The sequence below is a fragment of the Haliotis cracherodii genome, unplaced genomic scaffold (assembly GCF_022045235.1).
Source record: "Haliotis cracherodii isolate W230 unplaced genomic scaffold, xgHalCrac1.p SCAF_10, whole genome shotgun sequence".
Lineage (NCBI taxonomy): Eukaryota > Metazoa > Mollusca > Gastropoda > Lepetellida > Haliotidae > Haliotis > Haliotis cracherodii.
This window is the reverse complement of record NW_027266265.1, coordinates 32,038,404-32,054,313: the sequence shown is the minus strand read 5'-3', so window position 1 is coordinate 32,054,313 and position 15,910 is coordinate 32,038,404. Positions and strand designations below refer to the sequence as shown.

The window sequence follows — 15,910 nt, the reverse complement described above, 5'->3', positions numbered from 1 at the left end:
CTTCACTGCTGGTGCGTCTTTTTAGTATTGTATATTCACACAAAACACTTGCAGCTGACTCACCTGTTACGAGTTACATAAACGTCCTTCTCAAATGAAATCCGAATTAGGCGCCCCTTTCACTTCTGCCATCGTGACATAAATATTGATAGTTGACAGAGTGCGAGTTTGCTCGTACCGCGAGATTTGGCGAGAAGTCGTGCTTAGTCACGGGTGTAAACAACATGGCGGCGTGGATACAGGTGCCCGTTTGACCATTCGAAGAAAATAGGATAATTGAATTGTGATTTCTGTGAAGGGACAGTGAACCATATCTATTTCTTAGTAATCATGGCCCTCGTCAAACGGAATGACAAACCTCAAACGTTTTCGTGGAATGTGCGGGATTCAAGAAAAACACAACACAAACGTGAGGACGGATGAATGAGCAGCTGATGCATAACAACATTTAGATAAAGAATTATTTTAAAAGGAATGTTTGATCACGTTTCGTAATAAGCAAAATGAATCATATTGCATGCGTAGATGCCATAGGTGTTAAGTCCTGTACACAAGAAATATGTTTTAATATTCAGTAAAATTGATAAATTGTATGATCTTTTATTTTAATGTAAAATCTTTGATTTTTTTCACAGTTCCTGTTATAAAAAACCCACCAGTTATAGACTACGACAAGTTACAGGAATTATGCAGCATTGATGGAATGAAGAACAGGTAAAAAATTACCTAAATTGAGATAACAGCAAACACATTAGAGAGCAGACTTATTTACATGTTGTCACTAAAATAGCCCCTGCCCGTTTGTTTTGTTTTTAAGAACTATTAAGAAACAACTTATTGTACTTGAAGTTGCAGGCGGAAAGATGTCACAGAATCATATTTTCTTTTATAGATTTCCAACATAAACTAAACAAATAACATATGAAAAAATTCAATTGTGAAAAGTCATTGGAAACAAGAATATTAATTCAATTACTTAATGTTGATATGCGGGACATCCATCATCGAGAACAAAAAATTTGTGTCTAGTTCTATTGTTCTCATAAAGGCTTTTTGTATTTAAAGGTAAACTGGAGTTGGTATTCTTTTACAAATTATAATAATTATTGGTTCCTCTCTTACTGTCTATTTGCCGATGTTCCTTAGCTGCAATTTGGTCATTATTTGAGAAGCTAATCTGTTGAAATGAGGACAATATATGAGGATGTAATAGTTACTCTTCATCAGCCAATGGGGATTCTTTGGTAAAACATGTTACTCAACCTTCCTCAATTGAACGACAGCCTCCGTGGTCTAGTGGTAGAGTGTCCGCCCGGAAAGCAGAAGGTCTGGGATTCGATCCCTGGCCGAGTCATACCAAAAGACGTTAAAAGATGGTACTTGTTGTTACCCTGCTTGGTGCTCTTCATTAAGGGGTTAAAACAAAGACTGGTTGGCTCAGAGTCAGTATACTGTGTCTGACTGGAGTATTCATGTTAAACTGCAGCATGGTATCTCAGTGGGCTAGCACTGTAAAATTGGCATCAGTCCAGTACAAGCAGCCACACACACACAAACACACGTGCATGCACGTTGCTGTATGTAAGTGTAATAATCTTGGACGCAACGTTAAACCCCATTTCATGGCCTCAACTCCTTAAGGACCACACCTTTGACGAAAGATGAGTATTTTGGTCCTCAACCAATGTTGTGTAGTACAGGTCTCCAGTTCTTCACACTTGTCATAAAGCCACCTGTCGCGTGGATCAGGTAGTGACACAGTTGGTCATCAATGTCCTGACAACATGGGTTATTGTTCATACCATCTACCACCAGTCGCATGTCCCAGATTCATTGGTTTACCAGCTGAGAGGATGAAGGTTGACCACTAGGGCTTGGACGAGTCCAAATTTACTACCCGGGTACCCAACTCCCTATTACCCGACCCTACCCAGGTACCCACTGTAGGTACACAATGTCTAATTGGGAATAGTTTAACTGTAGCCCTTGCAAAAACTGTTTAGATACATGTATGAAACCAGAGAACATATACCCGGTAACATGAAATTGCCCACCTGGCTGCTTCATGAGCGACTGGTCCTCCCTGGTATGGGATGGCGAAAAATGTCAATAATATGATGATCATTAATTTTGTTAAACAATTTTTTTATTCGGGTGTCCAAAATTATGAGATAAACCATCAGAGTTGGTCTGTCCAATTCATGTCGCTTTGCACATTTTGTTTGGTTTTGTTGCAATTATAAGATTTTGAGTTAGTGAGCAATTCATCGGTCTCAGATGGAATCAAATGGACTGTAGTTAAAATGAAAAAAACCACAATATTTTATAATTGCTGTTAATAAGAAATTGTTAATAATACATAAAAATCTTTATTCTAACAAAAACAATAATCGATTATCTTTTGGTATCTATCTTTTCAAGATTAAAATTATTTTGTGCATTCTCAATTTGTATGTATTTCGGATGCACTATTTTGCGTTGATTAAAACCCTGCCTCACTCACTCCAGCTTTTGTAATGTCAATCTCATTAAAATCAGATCTTAGTTCTCGCTACCGCTAAACAAAGATCTGAGGACATCCCATTACAAGTCACGTCAGAATGACCTTTCATCCAATCAATCAGACCATCGCTTACCAGATCCTGAAAGTGACAGTCGGAATGTGTTTTCTAATCATGCAACCTCGAAATATATAACAGAGGGTATTCCAAACGACAGTTACGGGTTTTATGATTATATCCATACAATCTAGGCCATCTATAAGCCATTCCAGAATGTTGTTTTGGTCAGTTTTAACTTTTGTAATCGAGAATACGTCAAAATATGTTTCGAAGCGTAGTCGCCAGTTTGAAACTAGAGCCGTAAAGCTCGAGAAAGCTGCCTTCCAATTGGCTAATGTCGATTTCTTGTCAGTCATTTCATTGGTCGGTCAAAGTTTGCGAAAGGTCGTTGTGACGTTGTAGCGGTAGCGAAAAGTAAGATCTGATTTTGTTGAAATTGTTGTTATCACTGGTAATGTAAGAAATATTTTGATATTGTTATGCCAAAGTATGTTTGACAGATTAACTTTGTGTTCATGATGCACTGGTATAAACAATGTATATCCACTTGTTCTCGTTGCTATATGGCTGAAGCAGTGCCAATGTGATGTTAAATTTTAACTCACTCACAGAGAAATATTTAAAATCACATCTAAGGCAACTACCCCTTCGTCTTCACATTGCAGAGACAACAATGAGACGTCAGAGGAAGCACATCGAGAGTTCATGGCAAACTACCACAAGATGTTTGTCAAACCTCCCAAGAAGTTAGGCTTCCCAATCCACACCGAGAAGAGAGGGTGAGACACATCAGTACCGTTCATACATCCAGAGACATCCAGAGACATCCATTGTTCATGTCCTCACAAACTGATACCATGATGTCATCTGAGCAACATGCTGACTTCAGAGCTTCAGAGTTCTGTCAGGCTGACATATCAGAAGATTTTGTTTATTTCCATTCTTAAAATGATGATGAGTAAGATATAGAATAATCTACTCGCAATTACCTGTCCCCTCGTAAATGAATGGCTGAATGCTGGAAGCCCCTTGTCAAAGGCACATTGCTTTCACTCAGGACATATAATCTGTAGTGATGCAGCTGAATGCTGGAAGCCCCTTGTCAAAGGCACATTGCTTTCACTCAGGACATATAATCTGTAGTGATGCAGCTGAATGCTGGAAGCCCCTTGTCAAAGGCACATTGCTTTCACTCAGGACATATAATCTGTAGTGATGCAGCTGAATGCTGGAAGCCCCTTGTCAAAGGCACATTGCTTTCACTCAGGACATATAATCTGTAGTGATGCAGCTGAATGCTGGAAGCCCCTTGTCAAAGGCACATTGCTTTCACTCAGGACATATAATCTGTAGTGATGCAGCTGAATGCTGGAAGCCCCTTGTCAAAGGCACATTGCTTTCAATCAGGACATATAATCTGTAGTGATGCAGCCCAATGCTGGAAGCCCCTTGTCAAAGGCACGTTGCTTTCAATCAGGACATATAATCTGTAGTGATGCAGCCGAATGGGTATACTCTCTGAATTAAAGAATGGCTTAAGAAGTCTTCACATTTTTCAGAAGTCCTATAAGTTTCTACTTTACTTCAGGGACTGGTCTTGTATTTATGGTGGGATTGGATTTTGACTGTCATTTTCTACTGACACCCCCCCATCACTTTATGTAACATGTTTTCACGCCTCCCCCAAATACATGTGACATTGTTTCATGCTTACCCCCCTCCCCACTCTTCCCTCAATATGATAAATGACCAGTCCCTTAATAATGTTCAAATTAATAATTTATTTGAAAAAATAGTTCTGTTTGTTACAGGGAGAATCGTGGTTCGACACTGAGTGTGAGTCATAAAGCTACAGGTGAGTTCCATATAGAGCAAGGATGCCACTTTGTCCTCCATGACAGGCATTAGGCCCTTTGTTTTAGGTCTCTGGCCTCATCAGACTGGTGAAGATCCTGGGTAGAATAGGTCTTCAGCAACCCATGCTTGCCGTAAAAAGTGACTATGCTTGCCATAAGAGGAATTGGGTGGTCAGACTCGATAACTAGGTTGATGCATGTCATCATATCCCATTTGCGTCGATCAATGCTCCCGATGTCAATTACTGGATTGTCTGTTCCAGACTTGATCATTTACAGACTGCCGTCATACAGCTGGAATATTGCTGAGTGTGGCGTTAAACAAAACAAAAAAAACACACAAAAAAATCATACAAAAAAACCATAACGAAATGGTACTTGTTGTAACCATGCCTGGCGCGTGGCATTGAGGGGCTTAAACAAGGACTGGTCAACTCGTAGTCAGTTTACTGTGTCTGAATGAGGTTTCCATGTCAAACTGTGGGATAGTGTCACGGAGGGCTAGCACTACAAAACCAGCATTAATCTGGACCAGTACAAGCAGTAATACACACATGCTCATTGCTAAATAAGTGCAGTAATCTTGAACGCAGTTTAGCAAATATAGCAGAGCATATCTGATTGGTATGCAAGGGTGATAACTCTGGATGTGTTATTGTTGCTGTAAGATAAATGGTATCTGACAGCCCTTCATGTAGTGATCTCAATATCCCTCTCGTTCTGCAACAGGAAGTGAATCACATGAGAAGAAACCTATCAAGAAGCAAATAAAGACCCATGTGGAGTCTCACAATGTCAGTGATTATCTCCCCTTGCTTCACAAGGAACGCAAGAGTGAGGACCCAGTGGCTATCAGAGCTGCAAACATCAGGACGCTGCGGAGGATTCTCAGAAAACTGTATGTGGAGGTTGCACTGTATTCCCTTTCATAGGATTGTAGGGTGTATGGAACACTCAACTGGATTTGTTGTAGGGCTGGGACGAGTCTAGATTTACTACCAGGGTTCAGGGTGGTCGTGTAGCGTTAGTTTGTCACGCTGGAGACCCAGGATTGAATCCCGACATGGGCACAATGTGTCCCCCGCCATGATATTGCTGGAATATTGCTAAAAGCGGCGTAAAACCATACTCACTCACTCACTCACTACCCGGGTACCCAACCCCCTTTTTTACCCGACCCTCCCCGGGTACATGCTGTAGGTCTCAAGAGATAGGTCCAAACTGTCTGATTGGGAAAAGTTTGCCCTCGCAAAATGTATTTAGATACACGTGTAAAACAATCTGGTCATGCTTACACTGAAGTTTACTGTATGAAGTTTTATCTTTATTCAAACATATACGAGTCAGAAGGAAGGGGTGCATAGTCAGGAAGAAATGGGAACATGAGTGACTTGTAGTTTAACCATAGAGTTTTAGATAATTTTTGTCATTAAACAATATATCACATGACTAACCATGGGTCCTGTGGGTACCCAGGTCCCACTCAGTACCCACCCGACCCGAGTACCCGAATAACCCGTCCCAGCCCTAATTTGTAGGATGTTGCTTAAAGACAAAATGGCTCTGTTTCAGTGTGATCGAGTTGTAAGAGTTATGAACATCTCTGAGATGAGACTTGTTTGAGCATTCTTGAAAATATGTACTGATGTTTTTTCTGTTTTCAGTCCAATCTGTGCTTGTAGGGTGTTTTGGGGTTTTATTACAACATTTCTTACACAGAATCAGGTTAATAAATCTATTTTGGATTGTAAGTTCGTTGTAGAATTAATTTAGATCTTAGATCATCATGTTTTTGCTTTCAAAAATTCCATACAGAAAATAATAACCATGCTGAAAAGTGAAAGTGAGAAAATATGTGCTGAATAGAGACTCGAAGGCACAAGTTGACCTGTTGATATCCTTTTGTCCAAGTTCACTTAATGTTGATATAGAATCCATTATATCACTTCCAATTTGTGGACCAAGTGTGGTTTTTTTCAGTCCCTTCGAGAGGACAGCAGTGGACAATGACAGGGTGTTTTCTATTCTGCGCACGTTCCCGTTCTTCGCCCAGTGTGTGCCCTTGAATGTCCTGAAGGAGCTTTGTGTGGTCGCCCAACTCGAGATCTGGAAGGAGGACAACTTCACAAGTAGGAGCTGTTTACTGTCCTAAGTGTTTGAATTATGTGTGTCATAATAGTCGACACAAATTTGATAATTTATGGGCCTCTTTGAAATAGCTGACTAACTAACAAACAAGATTTTTACAAGAATCATGTCGGATCTGTACATGGTGTTAAAGGATGTGAATATGTTTCAGTATTCGGCAACTCAGGTCTGCACATGGTTCTGAAAGGTTCTGTCCTGCCTCTGACATCACCATACCTCAACATCCACTTCTCCCAGATGGAGTTCCGCTCACCCACGCCAATAGAGGATGAGGTTAATGAGAAGGTAGGTACCAGCAACAGATTTGCCTTGCTGATGTTGTGGAGGTAATTATGAAAATAGTACTAAAATGGTTTTCTTTGTCGAGACAGAATATGTTCCAGTCATTGCTTCAAGACCCTTTTTTTAAAAGATGCAGCTGAACCAATTTTTTTCATATCACATTTATTTCAGGACCTCTCGGACATCCATCAAACAATCATTTTTTTTATAAATACTGAGGCAAAATTATCTGGAACAAATTATTTTTAAAATCCCAGGTCTCTTCAGAATATCTGAAAGTATGTCCCTAATGGAGACATGTCTGGTGATTTTTTATCTCAAATTTGAATTTGTATTGACGAAGTTTCTCAGCACCCGTTTGTTTGCCGGACTTCGCTGAAAGGGTACGGTGTAATTTTTTTCTGCTCATAATATTCAAATTTCTTTTTTTCCAAAATATTGAACCCGCTAGAGGGGAGTGCGCATTATACATGGGTGCGCACTATACTCAAGAAAATACGGTAACAGACTTCCCAGAAATGCCTTTACATGGGCGGATACAGAGGGTGGGTGCAGGGGTGCGCACCCCCCCCCCCCCCCCCCTTTTATTTCGAAAAAAATCTTTATTTCTTAATTCCCACCAAAGACAATAAATAGATCTTAATTGTGCACCCCCCCCCCCCCCCTTTTCAAAAAAGCTGTATCCGCCCATGCTTTATATATCATCATTGTCCTGTGTCCTGAGGGTTGTAGGAACATCTGACAGCAGAGGTGTGGATGCTTCATGCTTCATGGATGTCTCTGTGTTACAGCTTGAAGTAGGAGAATGTTTTGGCACCTTGGTGAAGATTGAGGACAGATCAGCCAACACCAAGTAAGCAAACACACCACTGTTCAGGATTATAGATCTTAGAGTTAATACCAGTTCATCACAGGCAGAGCTCAAGGCATTTAATGAGTAATTCATACTGGTGGAAGAGAAGGACACATCAATAAATTGATAGCTTGTTGCTTGTTCGTTGTCTAACGTTACACTCGGCAATATTCCAGCTATATGATGGTGGTCTGTAAATAATCAAGTCTGGACCAGAAAATCCAGTGATTGACATCATGAGCATCGATCCACCCACTTGGAATACAATGACATGCATCAATCGAGTCAGCAAGCCTTGACTACCTGATCCTGTTATTTATTAGCCTTTTACGACAAGCCTGGGTTGCTGATGACCTATACATAGAAATGATTGACCACATACTTTGAAGCTGTAGCAAACAGCAGAGTTGGACACATCTGGAACACTGGTTATATGCCAGCTCTCAAATTAGTTTCAATATCACAGAACAACAAAATGTCTGTTGAAATAAAAAAAATTATTCTTGTTTTCAAAAACATTGTATTCACATTGTATGTAAAGATAAGACATATTCCACAGTTCCAGATCTTGCAAAAAGAACTTAAACATGCTTATTTCATCTCCATATGTTCAGCACTAATAAATGGCTATTAAGACACAGTTTGGGCCTTCATGTGACCATTCCTGTGGATCTTTATGTGACCAATATATATGACCAACCATAAGACCTTTATGTAAACAAGCATGTGACCTTTATATGACCAATTATATTACCTTTGTATGACCAATCATCTGACCTATATATAACCAATGATGTGACTTTTATATGACCAATCATGTGAATCATGTGACCAATCATGTGACCTTTATGTGACCAATCATTTGAATTTTATGTGACCAACCATGTGACCTTTAAGTGACCAATTCTGTGTTTGTTTGCTGTAAATCGCCTTTCTCGACAATATTCCAGCTATATGACGGCGGTCTGTACTTAATCGAGTCTGGACCAGACAATCCAGTGATTGAAATCATGAACATCGATCTACGTATTTGGGATACGATGACATGCATGAACTAAGTCAGTGAGTCTGACCACCCGATCCCTTAAGTCGCCTCTTACGACAAACATAGTTCCCTTTTACGACAAGCATGGGTTGCTGAAGACCTATTCTACCCAGGATCTTCACGGGTGACCAATCACGTGATCAATTCTGTGACTAATCATGTGAGCTTTGTGACCTTTGTGTGATCTATCCTGTGACCTATCCTGTGACCTACCCTGTCTGTCTTCAGAGTACTGAGTGTCAATACAGATGAAACCCCAGTGGAATTATTAAAGATATCCGTGTCCGACTACAACAGGGTCATAGAGGTGAGTCCCGCTAGATGGACGTAGTACTGTGAAAATATCCAGTTAACCAAGGGGACCATCTCCAGGTTATCAGCTGAAGATAGATAAATAAGTACAATGGCAGTCTATAGATATTGTTAGGCAGACATGCATGTATGTGTGTAGGAAAGGAACCAGTTATAGTTGGGTTGAACTTAGGGAAAGGAAAAATATCAGGACTGGTGATGTGTCAGTGACATTAGATAATGCCATAATTTCAGTTGTTATTTTTGTAGGATTATAATAATATCGAAAAATAAAATCTGATATCAGCCGATGATCACAAAACAGGATTTTGCTGTGATTAAGTAACTACTTTCCATATCTATTGCAGCAAATCCGTCAGCGAGAGCACACAGAGAAGCTGAATGTCCTCCTGTCAGGGGATCAGTATGGAGTGTGGCCCCGCCAGCCTCTCATACAAGTGGCAAACCTCATCGAGTGGATGACATACCCACCCAACACAGGTACTGTCAGCCACACTGGCTACTGGTCTTGTTTAGGTCAGGGGGAGTGTGGCCTCGCCAGCCTCTCATACAAGTGGCAAACCTCATCGAGTGGATGACATACCCGCCCAACACAGGTATTGTCAGCCACACTGGTTAATAGTTTTGTTTGGGTCAGGGGGAGTGTGGCCTCGCCAGCCTCTCATACAAGTGGCAAACCTCATCGAGTGGATGACATACCCACCCAACACAGGTACTGTCAGCCACACTGGTTAATAGTTTTGTTTGGGTCAGGGGGAGTGTGGCCTCTCCAGCCTCTCATACAAGTGGCAAACCTCATCGAGTGAATAGCATACCCACCCAACACAGGTACTGTCAGCCACACTGGCTACTAGTCTTGTTAAGGTCAGGGGGAGTTGGGATAGCCTTGTGCCAGCCTCTCATACAAGTGGCAAACCTCATTGAATGAATGACATACCCACCCAACACAGGTACTGTCCGCCACACTGGTTAATAGTTTTGTTTGGGTCAGGGGGAGTGTGGCCTCTCCAGCCTCTCATACAAGTGGCAAACCTCATCGAGTGAATGGCATACCCACCCAACACAGGTACTGTCAGCCACACTGGCTACTAGTCTTGTTTAGGTCAGGGGGAGTTGGGATAGCCTTGTGCCAGCCTCTCATACAAGTGGCAAACCTCATCGAGTGAATGGCATACCCACCAAACACAGGTACTGTCAGCCACACTGGTTAATAGTTTTGTTTGGGTCAGGGGGAGTGTGGCCTCTCCAGCCTCTCATACAAGTGGCAAACCTCATCGAATGGATGACATACCCACCCAACACAGGTACTGTCACTCACATTGGCTACTGGTCTTGTTTAGGTCAGGGGGAGTGTGGCCTCGCCAACCTCTCATACAAGTGGCAAACCTCATCGAATGGATGACATACCCACCCAACACAGGTACTGTCCGCCACACTGGCTACTCTTTGGGTCAGGGGGAGTTGGGATAGCCTTGCACCAGTAGTTGGAACAACAAACTGCCCTTGTTGGTATACAGCCTGGACACTCATCTTGACTTCTTATTGAGCGTAGCATTATCTATCATACTGCTGGATCACCGGCGCACATGGGACAATGGCAGGAAGTACACCACAATACACACATGCGTGTGTGAGCGCAAGGCAGATAACTCTATCAGCAATACATACACAGAATACCACTAAACAGCCAACTGGCGTTGTTGTTGAAGCAGTCAATATTCAGGCTCAATTCCAACACTGGTATAATGTAAGAAGATCTTCAAACATTTCTGGTCTTCCCTGCAATTGCTAACATAGGGCTGAAAGAAACAAAAGCAAAGACAAACATAAATCTACTTTACTTAACTGTTTACAACTCTGTAGGCTTTGCTGTAGTGCTTCAGTCCGTATTGTTGTAGAGACAGGGTTTGTAAGTTTCTACAGTGCGGTCGTATTATAGGCAAGGTTGTACAGTGTTAGAACTGAACTGAAAAGCCTCACTGGCCCAGGTAAATATTAAATGCCCTTGAACTGTTAAAACAATGGGGAAATTGTGTAGCCTGTAGGAATTTGTACTAGCCCCGGGCTAGCGGCTAGTGTTAATTTCTAACCCTGTCGTATTACAGGTGGTGATGAGTCATGATATGATATCAGTTAATACTGTGTTCAAGATGCATTTCATGATTTCTGGTAATTTTTTTATGTAACAAGAGCTTATTTGTTTGTCAGAAATATCAGTCTCTCACTGGTGCACCAATGAATCATTATTAACAATGGCATAAAGCCCCACTCACTCAATGACTAGTTAGTGATCACATCTTTCCACCTAATATGAAACTTGGCTATACATGATGGCACATGTCAACCCGGTATGCAAGTCCCGATGTCTGGTGTTCCAGTGGTTGTGTCCGAGGGTTACAAGTCTCCCTTCATCGGCTTCATCAAGAGTGGGGAGTGCCATGTGCTGCGACAGGTCGAGGTCCTACACACTCTCCACAATGGACAGAAGGTAATCTTCACCTCCGTCCTCCCTCAGTGGGAGTATAGCACATGCCAAGGGTAGGTAACTCTAAACTCCTGGTTCACACGTTTTGTCATGACAAATTGGTCATAATTTGTATTCATTTGCAGATTCAATAACCTGCACATCCCATTTTGAAAACACTTGAATTCACTAAACAGTTATACATTCGGAAATTTATAATGTGAGAACCGGATATTACGATATACTAAAAATGTGTATAGTATATCACTATGTTTTACTCATATGGTGTTACATTTTCCACAGAAGTACATGATTCTAGATGGGAAAACTGCCAAATCACAAAATGCACCCTACCTTTTCCAGAAAGCTGCATCAATGCTGGGGCTTAGTCCACCGATGTTGTAGGTTCCCAATGCAATATCCATTATTGAATACTCAATAAAACTCACCAATCTGAAAACACGTTTATCTACATTGTAAAATATAAACGTTATCTGTTCGTTTTCTGAAGCATTCTCTCTCAAAGGGAACCCTCACAGTTCTAAGACATCACAATCAAATGACATCACTAATGGCTCTGCTACTGAAGCTGTTGCAGTACATTTTACACTTAAGACACTGCTTATTACTGTCTACAAACTGAAAAAATGAATGATGTTGGAAGATAAATAAAATCTCACCTGAGTGTCTTGATATTGCATATATCAACACTCATTGAATAAAGTGGAAAACTCCTTGGCATGCCTCAGAGTTTTTCAACTTTTATCAACTTGTGTTGATATATTTGATATAAAAAAACTCGGGTGAGATTCTCCATTTAATGACTGCTTGAACATTAGAAATAACATCTTATTCTAAATCACAGATTTCCCTACCTTCAATTATGGATATAGACAATAGAACCCTGCATTTGTACAGGTAACCAATCAGCTCTGGATCAGTATCTATCATCTCAGAATCAGACAGATGTGATTTATCTGCAGGAATTAATGTCCGTTGTTCTGGTGTTAGGGTCTGTCCAACATATGTAGCATGCAACTGCATCACCCAAGATGTTCACGTTCGGCAAGTAGAGCAGAACAAGAAACACTCTCAACTCTTCGTCTTGTTGCAGGAACGGAAGACAAAGCAAGTGGTCATGGGAAGACTGAAACCATCGGACTCCTTTGCTGAACTGAGCGTGCTCCTGGATGAGCCAATCACATGCTCCATTGTCACGGCAACAGATATTGAACTCGGCATTATCAAACCAGAGAGGATCGAAGGTGTTTAGCAAGAGTACCATATTACTGGGGTAGAATTGGGCAAGTGGAGAGAGGGTGTGTGGCAAGTGTATTACTGGGGTAGAATGGGGTAAGTGGAGAGAGGGTGTGTGGCAAGTGTATTACTGGGGTAGAATTGGGCAAGTGGAGAGAGGCTGTGTGGCAAGTGTATTACTGAGGTAGAATTGGGTAAGTGGAGAGAGGGTGTGTGGCAAGTGTATTACTGGGGTAGAATTGGGCAAGTGGAGAGAGGCTGTGTGGCAAGTGTATTACTGAGGTAGAATTGGGTAAGTGGAGAGAGGGTGTGTGGCAAGTGTATTACTGGGGTAGAATGGGGTAAGTGGAGAGAGGGTGTGTGGCAAGTGTATTACTGGGGTAGAATTGGGTGACTGGAGAGAGGCTGTGTGGCAAGTGTATTACTGGGGTAGAATTGGGTAAGTGGAGAGAGGCTGTGTGGCAAGTGTATAACTGGGGTAGAATTGGGTAAGTGGAGAGAGGGTCTGTGGCAAGTGTATAACTGGGGTAGAATTGGGTAAGTGGAGAGAGGGTCTGTGGCAAGTGTAAAACTGGATTAGAATTGGGTAAGTGGAGAGAGGCTGTGTGGCAAGTGTATAACTGGGGTAGAATTGGGTAAGTGGAGAGAGGGTGTGTGGCAAGTGTATTACTGGGGTAGAATTGGGTAAGTGGAGAGAGGGTGTGTGGCAAGTGTATTACTGGGGTAGAATTGGGTAAGTGGAGAGAGGGTGTGTGGCAAGTGTATTACTGGGGTAGAATTGGGTAAGTGGAGAGAGGGTGTGTGGCAAGTGTATTACTGGGGTAGAATTGGGTAAGTGGAGAGTGGATGTGTGACAGGTGTATTACTGGGGTAGAATTGGGTAAGTGGAGAGTGGATGTGTGGCAAGTGTATCAGTGGGGTAGAATTGGGTAAGTGGAGAGAGGCTGTGTGGCAAGTGTATTACTGGGGTAGAATTGGGTAAGTGGAGAGAGGGTGTGTGGCAAGTGTATCACTGGGGTAGAATTGGGTAAGTGGAGAGAGAATGTGTGGCAAGTGTATTACTGGGGTAGAATTGGGTAAGTGGAGAGAGGGTGTGTGGCAAGTGTATCACTGGGGTAGAATTGGGTAAGTGGAGAGAGAATGTGTGGCAAGTGTATCACTGGGGTAGAATTGGGTAAGTGGAGAGTGGATGTGTGGCAGGTGTGTTACTGGGGTAGAATTGGGTAAGTGGAGAGTGGATGTGTGGCAGGTGTATTACTGGGTGTTGAATGGGGTAAGTGGAGAGAGGGTGTGTGGCAGGTGTATTACTGGTGTAGAATTGGGTAAGTGGAGAGAGGGTGTGTGGCAAGTGTATTACTGGGTGTTGAATGGGGGGAGTAATTGGACCATTGTGGAGAGGGAGGATGATTGTTGTAGGGTGTTTCTGGTGCAGGTTATTATGAGTCTGTGATGCAACAATCACCCGAGAAATCCACTTCAAGATTTATTTCCATGTAATTTCAGAACTTGATGAAGTTACAATACAGTTGTTCAAGCAGTCAAATACAAGAACGTTTGGTGATTTAACCAAGGTAAATATGAACATTGGTGATTTACCCAAGGTAGATATAAACGTTGGTGATTTACCCAAGGTAGATATAAACGTTGGTGATTTACCCAAGGTAGATTTAAACATTGGTGATTTACCCTAGGTAGATTTAAACATTGGTGATTTACCCAAGGTAGATATAAAGGTTGGTGATTTACCCAAGGTAGATTTAAACGGTGATTTACCCAAGGTAGATTTAAACATTGGGGATTTACCCAAGGTAGATATAAACATTGGTGATTTACCCTAGGTAGATATAAACGTTGGTGATTTACCCAAGGTAGATATAAACGTTGATTTACCCAAGGCAGATATAAACGTTGGTGATATACCCAAGGTAGAGATGCACTTATGGTGATTTTAACCAAGGTATATTTGAACATGGAGATGGGTGAGTGACTGTGTTGCCATGGTAACTGGTCGGCTTCTTTATTGCAGGAGGATATTCAGGAGGAATATATTCAGCAGGAACTGAAGCGGGAGTGGAACGAGTTCAAACATAGCGTTGTTGTAGATGTTATCAACTCACGCGGCATACGACCAGGCTATGGTCGCTGGACAAAATGAAAGGCTCAAGTCCAAAGATGCTGAAAAGACAAACTATGAAATCTGGCACAGGAATGGGAGCTTTTGTACCAGATATTCTCAAACTATGATTCAGCTGATACCAGTTGCTGTTAGATAACGGCTCTTGTACTCGTACACACCACCAGTGAAATATTGCAACAATGAGAAACATTACTCAAGGGCAGACTACTCTGTCTGTGGTCCAATGACCTGGGTTGTTATTTATTGTAGCAACACTAACAATCATTCTGACAGAAATAACAGAAACAATACTATCTCAGTCAGTTGGCTGTATGACCAGTTCCCCTGACACACCACCTGTAGTTTGTCAGATCTTCTTGCTGTGGCATCGTATTGGAGTAAAAGATCTTAGCAAGATTGAAGAAACACAAGCATTTAAAACCAGTATTCCATAGTAAGCAGAGACTATGACAAAATTTCAAGAAAACAGATATCACTTGGTCCTAGGGACCTAAGTCAATAGATGTGAGAATTGCTATACCCAAGTGCACATAATCAGGATGTTATTACACTAGATTTTCTACCCTTATTGGTCATACCTTAACTCTGCTTCATCGGGAATGGAACACCTATCTGACATCCAGAACTCAAAGACTTGAGTGAAATAACTACTTTCAGTCAGCCTCCAAGACACTGGTAAGATCATGAAGATCAGTGAGAAAAACATAGCATACATTTGTCCTTTCTTGTGACCGGCAAAAACATGTATACATATATTGTTTTAATGAATGAACTTTGTTGTGTGATAAAAAATACATGTCTGGTATACAATCTTATTGCAGCAGAATGTTTAATCCAAAATGTCAAATCTAACAATATTTGTTTTTATTTTGTATGTTTTTAACAATATTTTTTGTATTTATGAATCATGGGCCAAAAGTTAACTTTGTACCTATATTTGTTAAGTGATGGCTTACTAAAAATATATATAAGTAAAATAAACTGTTAAACTTATT

At 41.3% G+C, this 15,910-nt stretch overlaps 1 protein-coding gene across 1 annotated transcript; it reads left to right on the top strand.

The window, feature by feature from the left end:
• The first annotated feature begins 232 nt into the window (after positions 1-232).
• Positions 233-14,977, top strand: LOC139449151 (cyclic nucleotide-binding domain-containing protein 1-like). The gene is made up of 14 exons (XM_071230624.1): positions 233-409; positions 636-714; positions 3,227-3,340; positions 4,373-4,416; positions 5,147-5,315; positions 6,398-6,546; positions 6,717-6,850; positions 7,639-7,700; positions 8,974-9,052; positions 9,405-9,537; positions 11,436-11,545; positions 12,636-12,786; positions 14,282-14,349; positions 14,805-14,977. The coding sequence occupies exons 1-14, from the start codon at positions 331-333 to the stop codon at positions 14,931-14,933; spliced, it is 1,500 nt and encodes a 499-aa protein (XP_071086725.1). The 5' UTR covers positions 233-330; the 3' UTR covers positions 14,934-14,977.
• Positions 14,978-15,910: the final 933 nt, after the last annotated feature.

Bases quoted from the DNA above. Each gene is read 5' to 3' on its own strand.
- LOC139449151 (XM_071230624.1), top strand. From the start codon at position 331: ATGGCCCTCGTCAAACGGAATGACAAACCTCAAACGTTTTCGTGGAAT. The intron at 410-635 runs GTGAGGACGGAT...TTTTTTTCACAG, and splicing joins AAGAAAAACACAACACAAAC to TTCCTGTTATAAAAAACCCA. The intron at 715-3,226 runs GTAAAAAATTAC...TTCACATTGCAG, and splicing joins ATTGATGGAATGAAGAACAG to AGACAACAATGAGACGTCAG.